This window comes from Glandiceps talaboti, chromosome 5 (genome assembly GCF_964340395.1).
Source record: "Glandiceps talaboti chromosome 5, keGlaTala1.1, whole genome shotgun sequence".
NCBI lineage: Eukaryota > Metazoa > Hemichordata > Enteropneusta > Spengelidae > Glandiceps > Glandiceps talaboti.
Genome location: NC_135553.1, coordinates 26,423,633 through 26,432,871, shown reverse-complemented (window position 1 = coordinate 26,432,871; position 9,239 = coordinate 26,423,633). Strand labels below are relative to the sequence as shown.

General features: G+C 35.0%; 2 protein-coding genes across 2 annotated transcripts in view; one reads left to right on the top strand and one right to left on the bottom strand.

The window, feature by feature from the left end:
- Window positions 1–157: 157 nt before the first annotated feature.
- Window positions 158–4,041, top strand: LOC144435046 (large ribosomal subunit protein bL27m-like). The gene is made up of 4 exons (XM_078123588.1): window positions 158–233; window positions 1,896–2,039; window positions 3,158–3,225; window positions 3,580–4,041. Exons 1-4 carry the CDS (start codon window positions 176–178, stop codon window positions 3,778–3,780), a joined length of 471 nt encoding a protein of 156 aa, XP_077979714.1. The 5' UTR covers window positions 158–175; the 3' UTR covers window positions 3,781–4,041.
- Window positions 4,042–4,058: 17 nt separating this feature from the next.
- Window positions 4,059–9,239, bottom strand: part of LOC144435045 (transmembrane channel-like protein 7) — a 38,380-nt gene continuing 33,199 nt past the window's right edge. Inside the window, exon 17 of the mRNA XM_078123587.1 lies at window positions 4,059–7,847. Within this exon, the coding sequence (XP_077979713.1) occupies window positions 7,670–7,847 (178 nt within the window). The 3' untranslated portion in view covers window positions 4,059–7,669. The remainder of the gene's footprint in view (window positions 7,848–9,239) is intronic.

Genomic DNA, 9,239 nt, shown 5'->3' with positions numbered 1-9,239 from the left:
GCATGTGTCACTGCTATTTGAAGTAAAACTATTGAATCAACTGACCTTAAATTTCAATATAAAATGGGATGTAAATGAAAATTGGAAAATCATCAGTTTGGCAACAAATTAAAATATTAATCCACCGTTGTGATGAGGCTAAGTATGGAACTGTGGGAAACCGGAAGTGTACAAAATGTTTGGTGCAGTGAACCTGATCACCAAGAAATTACTCAATATTTCAGCGAAACCCGGTAAGTTGCAGTAATTATCTCCCTCATTGGCTCCATGAAAATTTCTCTGAATAATTTAATGACAGTGTTGTTTAGTTAGCACCCATTTCTTAGTATTATCATTAGGATTCTTTATCAGTGTCATGATGTGGAACCCGGGTGTGGAACATGGTGCACGGTGCAGTGCATGCTTGATCTGAACTATTATATCCAACAGCGGAAAAATAACACAACCCTTGGTAATGAGAAGTTTAATTTGATGAATAGCTAAAATACTGCAAAGTTTGATTCATTTATATGATCGCCTGACTAAGTTGTGTGATGATGATAATATGGGTATCGAACGTGTACATACGCCCTCTTTCCTGTGCCAATAGTTATCTTTTGTTTTTACCCTACGCGCGATAACTTCTTTCTACACAGTACTACACTCACTGTCGCAGTTTTCGGACAGGGTCATGTTATTCGACGATCACTATTGGATAAACACTGCAAAAAAGTAACACCCATAATTGCAGTTTAGACATTTTCCTTATGGTCTTTTTCAACGTGGTTTGAAGTCAGAACTAACTTTGTGGATGACTGACGTAGTCCCCGAATTTATAACCCTACATCGATGACTTAGTAATCGGACGACAGTATTAGTAATCGGACACGCACTTCCATGCCGATATACGTAGATGTCGTCTAGGTTATGAATTACGCCACTCCGTTTGATTTAAATATTGGGCAAAAATGTTGGCATTGTGGTATTTTAATCACCGTTACACTAAAGTTCATTGTTTTTGCAAAGGAATTATCATGAACACTGTCGTACTACAGAATTTGACCCTGGGGTTGGATAACAATTCATAGGCTTGGCAGTCTATGTCGTGGGCGTGCAAACATGAACACTGTCCGATATCTGAGACACTTCTTTGCTACAGATACGTACCATATATATTTTCGCTCAGAAAACACCCCGATTTCACGGAAAATGTCGTCTCGTTTGAACTGAGCACTGGGAGACAAATATTAATGAGATATTTGTAGATTTAGATGAGAGCAAAATGATATTCAAGTGATTTTATAACATCTCCGCATATTTTGCTTTAGCGAAAACACTGATGATTACGATGCTGTTGTTACACACGGTAAATTTGTGATCTCCGGTATTAGTGCTATCAAAACCTATAACACAACAGTAGTGTTGAATCAAAGCTTTAGTATCACCTGATCTTTTGTACGAATGCTTGAGCATGACAAAATCACAGTTCCGGAGAAAGGATGAGCCGATATCTGTCCGAAAACAGAGTCTGTCCGGAAACTGTGACAGTGAGTGTACTGTACCTGCTTAACTAACTTATTGTAATGTATTTATCATGAAATGTAAATCAGGATTCATCGTTTCTTTAAAGATGTAACTTGAACATACACAAAAACACTGTTACAAGTGGTAGGATATCAAGAGAATTGTTAATTTAAATTCCACCATATTCAAGAAATCTCAAGATGGAACCCCACTGCTATTTTATATTGGGATTGGCCATGGAAAAGACAAGTCAAAATCGTTTAAAGTATTATTACAGCTACTGGGGCTTAAGATGTGGTATATGTAGTTTGGTTTAACTTATATTTGAGGAAAACATCCACATTGATGGTTGAGTTATGTTGTTTTTGACATCAATTTCTTGTTCATTAAAGGTTTACAAACAGTGCTCAGTTCACAGATAGCACCAGCAATATCAATATGTGGAGTAAGATGGGCCTCCAAGAAGTCAGGAAGTTCTAAGAGAAATCATGGAGGTAAAAGTCCTGGCCAAAGACTTGGAATAAAAAAGAGTGAAGGTGTGTATGAAATGTGTTTTATAGATATAAATCTACTATTACCAGGGTAGTACTAGGTCTGTGAAGTAGAGGGAATTGATAGAAGACTTGGTAGTACTAGGTCTGTGAAGTAGAGGGAATTGATAGAAGACTTAGTAGTACTAGGTCTGTGAAGTAGAGGGAATTGATAGAAGACTTGGTAGTACTAGGTCTGTGAAGTAGAGGGAATTGATAGAAGACTTGGTAGTACTAGGTCTGTGAAGTAGAGGCAATTGATAGAAGACTTGGTAGTACTAGGTCTGTGAAGTAGAGGGAATTGATAGAAGACTTGGTAGTACTAGGTCTGTGAAGTAGAGGGAATTGATAGAAGACTTGGTAGTACTAGGTCTGTGAAGTAGAGGGAATTGATAGAAGACTTGGTAGTACTAGGTCTGTGAAGTAGAGGGAATTGATAGAAGACTTGGTAGTACTAGGTCTGTGAAGTAGAGTGAATTGATAGAAGACTTGGTAGTACTAGGTCTGTGAAGTAGAGGGAATTGATAGAAGACTTGGTAGTACTAGGTCTGTGAAGTAGAGGGAATTGATAGAAGACTTGGTAGTACTAGGTCTGTGAAGTAGAGGGAATTGATAGAAGACTTGGTAGTACTAGGTCTGTGAAGTAGAGGGAATTGATAGAAGACTTGGTAGTACTAGGTCTGTGAAGTAGAGTGAATTGATAGAAGACTTGGTAGTACTAGGTCTGTGAAGTAGAGGGAATTGATAGAAGACTTGGTAGTACTAGGTCTGTGAAGTAGAGGGAATTGATAGAAGACTTGGTAGTACTAGGTCTGTGAAGTAGAGGGAATTGATAGAAGACTTGGTAGTACTAGGTCTGTGAAGTAGAGGGAATTGATAGAAGACTTGGTAGTACTAGGTCTGTGAAGTAGAGTGAATTGATAGAAGACTTGGTAGTACTAGGTCTGTGAAGTAGAGTGAATTGATAGAAGACTTGGTAGTACTAGGTCTGTGAAGTAGAGGGAATTGATAGAAGACTTAGTAGTACTAGGTCTGTGAAGTAGAGGGAATTGATAGAAGACTTGGTAGTACATACAAAACTAGAATATACCAATAATTATTCTGTTTTGATCTTTCCTATCAAGGTGAATTCGTTAGAAAAGGTATGATTCTTATCAGGCAGAAAGGATTCCGATGGTTTCCAGGATCATTTGTAAGTATTTTTAGAATACTCTGTAAATATCTACTCATCATTTCCTATGACTTTAAGTATGTTTTCACCCAGAAATGTATGTTCTACATCACAATGTATATTGCATGGGGGTGGCGCCCTCACAGTTCATGAATCAAAATGTGTTTGTTATGTATACAGATATACTTAGTATTCAAATTTATGGAAAGGGATCAAAAGTGACATCCTTGCACAGAAAATTAAACAAAATCTCACTCAGGAAATAATGATTCTTTCATGGACTAAAAATTGAACTGAAGACAACTTGTAGGATAGCGCTAATGGCAGGGAACTTGTGAAGTGTTATATTTGCTGATTTTGTTTATCTACTTACAGGTGGGTGTGGGCAGAGACAAGACATTGTATGCTAAAGAACCAGGCATTGTGAAATACACCAAGGAAAGGTGGACACCAAAATTAACACTATGGGGAATGTACGTAGCACCAACACTACCTGATGAAGACATGACAAGGACATTTGTACATGTAATACCAGAACCATTGATAGGAAAATTCAAACTTGTATCACAAGTGTGATACTGTGGATAGAAACTATAGACTGTAGTGTGTGTGTATATCAGATGTTTTCCAAGCCACAGAACTGAATTGTTACAAATGTTGCCAATGGTTAATGTATATATGTAGGAGTCAACTGGGTACCTTTCTCTTCAAGCTAGGCCCAATGATGTTCAATCAGAAACATCAGGACTTGCAGTCATTTCATATTGTGTTTGTGAGTGTTTGTCTGTGAATCATGGAATTTTCAAGGCACATAACACAGTATTGTTAATAAAACATTCAACAATGTTTTCACTTTATACATACCTGTGGTGTGCTTTATTGCTAATTCACTGACTTCATAAAATACTATACACAACATATTTACAAATTTTATGTAAATTTTAGAATGAAAAATACATGGTGCCAAGCACCTACATCAAAATCCCTTTTTTTATTATTATTAAGTTTGTACAACAGTATCAGTGCAGTTAACAAAAGTTATGCTATAATCAAAACTGAAGGTATAACAAAATAGTGCTTAAGGTTAATCTGCATTATTTATGCTAAAAATAACAAAAACAAGCCTTGCTGTAGAAAGCTAAACTGCTAATTCACATTATTCTGCTACAGGCAGTTGGCCATATGTTACATTTGACTCAAATTGTTCATATCCATATTACTATGTCATGTGAATACACAGTAACAAAGGCTTTTTAAAAAACAACTTAAAAACTACAGAAACACTGTAAAATATGCTGCAAATGATACACTGAGAACTGTTACCTTCTAGGGTTTACAATGATTCTGAAGGTAAATTAGAAACAACCACAAACTCTAGCCTAAACAATCCCAAATAATGGCATATAAACACTGATATGTCAAGTTAATTTTACAAACACTTCCACTAGAGAGATAACAAAGGTGACATCGCCATGCATAATATTAACTTTGAATTAGTCTCTACTGCACTTATACATCCAAAAAAATAGAGAGATAGTAAAAAATATAAAACATGACTGTAGTAATGCAGTATGTACAACATTAGCTAAATACAAGTATCAAGTTTGACTAGTATTGCTAAGGGTTGAAGTATTAAAGTAACATCAACCTAAGTTTCCAGTCTGGGTTAGATGTGTATTGCAAACTTTATCTGCCTCTGTTTGTTGATCCTAGCTAAAACACTGTCATTTCATACTAGTTGACTACCTCAATGAAGAGGGTGGAGTAATAAATGATTGTTATTGTACCTGAATACAGCTGTTAAAAACAACACTCTAATGAAACTAGTAACCATGGGATTCATGGCTACCCAGCATTACTAATATTACATCTTTGGTGAAGTACTTTGTGCCACAGACAAGTAAATTTCTTACTTGTCTGTGTTTGTGCCAAAACATTTGCACTGTCAAAATTACATTCTACCTTACAGTTTGATTCACAAACATGGCAATGAACAGACTAGACTGTAAGATATGCCCTGTTACTTCACCTTCACTGGTGTGTTCTCTGAAAGGGGTTGACCGTTGTGTGAGGGCACTCCATCATGGCATACTTTACAGACTAGGAAGCTAGGTGAACCATTAAAAATTCAAACTTTGGAACATACACATAAAATGACATACAGAAAATAAAGTATTCAAAGTGTTAAAATGTAACACTATTTGGAATCACAACAAAATATTTACAAACATTACCAGTCAAGATATTTATGTCATTATACTTTTGTTTTCATAAAAGTTGATTCAGAAAAGTTTTAAAAAACTGGATAGGTATTGCTCTGTCAGGTTTATCATTGTATTTGAATACTGTTAACATCGTGGATCAAAGCACAGTAGATGAATACTGTGGGTATTATAATACTTAAAATGGAAAGTCTCAATTTTTAAAACTATATATACATAAAAGAATACTTTTTTTTGTAAATGCAGACATGAAAATACTGGGGAAAATCTTAGAAACATTCAGTTTTCAAGAATTTCAAAAAAATAAAAGTACCAAATCAGCCACGGATCATCTCAGAAAGCCAAGGCACTAGGAATGATATATGTATGACTATAACTTTTGATTGGTGTTGTTTGGCAGTTGTTGCCATGTTAATGTAAATATTGCCGTCAGTGTTGCTGCCCTTAGCATCTACAAAACACACCAACTGTTGACAAAGTAGACTGGTTTCATAACTTGATCGGTACTACTCTGCTTTTCAGGTGTTGGGTTGCATGTCAAGGGCTTCAAAAAATGTAATCAATCTTATATAAACTTGATAAGTGTCAATATAAAAAGACTTCATAGTTGCTGGTGATAACTTGCCTTAGGATCAATCCTTTACAAAATAATTTCACTGTCAGTTGTGGCAAACCATAGTGGAATTTGTTTTACTGTTCAGATCCTAAGCTAGTCAAAATGACATATACTGATATATCCTTCTTTGTGATGTGTCTTAGTAGTGACAATAGTCCCATCGTTAGTTGTTTTCAGCAAGGACAGTCTTGGTAATGATACTGTATAGGAACTAGACTAGCAAGCATAGGACAGTACTCAGTTTTGCAATAAACAAACAAACTATATAGTATATAGAAGGAATTGACAACAGAAGTACAGTCCACTAAAGAGAAAGAAATTAAATGTGCTAAAATCATGTGCTAAAAGTAATGTATTATGTAATAATGAATTATGGCTTCTAAAATTATAATCAATGTAACTTAAATTTGGTGAAATCTGTTGTTTCATCATGATAAGTGTATGGCTCAAGTACACATCATATTTCAGACATTTTAGATTTTGTTCATAAATTATGATATTTAATTTGATTATTGCTGTACACATACCTTTTTGACAGGATGAAAATATGATATAAAAATTACAAATTTGTGTCAAAATATTTGTTGCATGCCATGTGATATGTTCCCCATGGAATACTGTAAGAGAATCTATTGAATTGTTTTACACTATGCTGATTTCTAACGACTAATAGGAATGCTGATAAAAACGTAGTGAAAACTGAAAGTTCTGTACTTGCTAGTGTAAGTAACAATACACCTTCTACTTTGAATTGTGTATGTAAAAGACACAATACTTGTAAGTAGTATGGCGCCAGATCCACACTATCATTTACGTCTTTCTTATGTAGTTTCCCCCTGCAGTAAAGCATAGATTCCAGGCGGGTTTAATGAGAAGATCAAAATCCCAAAGTTCCTAGATGGTAAACATCATGTTGTAACATGTACAAATACAGACCAATTATGTGAAGGTAAACACTCCTAGCTGATTATTTGCATAACAATACAAAATAACCTCCAGTGTTATACAAGTTACAACACACAATGAGACATGTAGACCTGATATTGTAAAATTTCACCAGTTTAGATTTATTGAGCATTGCACACTTAAGGCACTTTGTTATTTATTGCTTTGTGCAGTCCTATGAGGCCAACTCTAATATTCTGAATCACAACACAAACACAGAGTTCATTCATGGTTAGTAACAAACAGCCTCTATATTGTACATAGGAACAGTAAATACTACTCTTAGAAGCTAGGATCACAAACAACACTGTTTGCCCACAGTCGTAGTGGCTCTATGCCATGAAGAATACACACTGATGGAATAAAATTTCATCCCAAATCATGTACTGTAGGATTAAAATGTGTATTAAATCAGTTAGAAAGGGGCACAGATGTTATGATTGATATAAAAGTATGAGAGTATCTGGAACCCATCCAAACTATAAAGGGTCATCATATCCTGTATAGTTACAGTACAAAGGGATAGGCATAGATCCCAACTGAAGTCAATCATATAGTTACAGTACAAAGGGATAGGCATAGATCCCAACTGAAGTCAATCATAATAGTTTAGTAGGTTAAAAACCATCAAATGTTGAGTGTGTTGATAAATCAAAACACATAACAACACAAAGTCTGTATACTAGTTTTGTATAAGTGGAATGTTGGGATGGGAAGCCTGTGGTTCGTTGCCACCCCAAGCTGCCGATGGCTGATCTGGTGGAGGTTTGCTTTCTGCTGCTTTCTTTTTGTGACCTTTGCCCTGCTCAGGATCCAACTCTTGCAGCCTGGCCAGCAAGAACTGTTTATCTCTGCCCTCCCTGAAAACATAAATGACATACAGTCTGTCAGTACAGAATAACAGTTACAGAAAGGAATGTCTCAATATAGTTTGTGCAATAAATATATAATTTTGACTAATCCTAACACCTGAATCAACAGTAAGATTGACCTAAACCAAGACATATCATAAATGTTCACAATTCAAACTGGTGACAATTTCAGGTTGTAAAACATTATTCAATTGGTCTGATAGTTTTAATATAAGTCATACCACTGACAAGTAATTTTAGATTCTGCACTAGAGAGCTTCCAGTTTCATTGTTATTTTCATATGTGTGACAGAGAGCTACTGTGACTATTTTCAGCATCGACCTTAGTATGTTTAAAGTGAGGATATATCACTAATAACGGAAGCACAAACTTGAGTAAAATGTAATATTGATATGAAATTGTTTTAAATTATATGGTGCACTGCTGTTTATATAGTAATGTGATCTACAAAGTAGCATGAGCTAGTACTAGCATCTCATTTCAGGATATAGGAGTTTTAGTACTTTAAAATAGAGAGATTGGATATCTCTACTAGTACAGAATTGTGATAACAGTCAGTTTGCCCTGGTATGAATACAATATTTTTTGCAATGGCAAAATGATAGTCAGTAAAAAATTGGGTTTTCTTGGGAAATACTTGTTGTGTCATGAGTAACAGCTTTGAATGTATGTAACCTTTGTCACAGATATGACTGATCACGATGTAAGCGTCCATAACACAAAAACACATTAATTGTGAGATTTCCTGGTGTTGATATCACACACAGACTATGTGTAAATATTAGTTCTCTCTGATAAAGTATACCATGTTTGATATCAGTCAGTAATACTGTCACGTTTTAGTGGACAATTCAGAATTATGCTGGCAACTCTACTATACTAATCTTATCAACTAAGATACCATATCATATCCGGGTGTGCAGTTTTATATGTATCAGATATAGATAACGTCACATACAGCTGACTAAAATCCCTATATTTTGATTAATGCCATTTCCGAGTAGGTTCAGAAAGACAGCATTACATTGATAAGTGATTATATAGTGAAACAAACTCAGCTCAGACTAGTAGGCTAAACACTTCCTAATACTAATACTATGGAAATATACTTCCATACTAATATCAGAGGTATAAGATATGACAGTATTAGATTTACTTTGAATGTAGATGAAGAAAGATGATTCAAAGTTAAATTATACTTTCACAAAGACAATGGCACAGTCAGGACTTGTTTTAAGTTGTAGCTTGTCTACTAACACTGAAGTTTTACCTTAACCTAGAAAACAAGACTTATTTTTTTATCAACTCTACTACTAATACAAGTCATGTAATACTAACTATATCACCAAGTACAAGAAATGTAACTAATCTAGAAATGA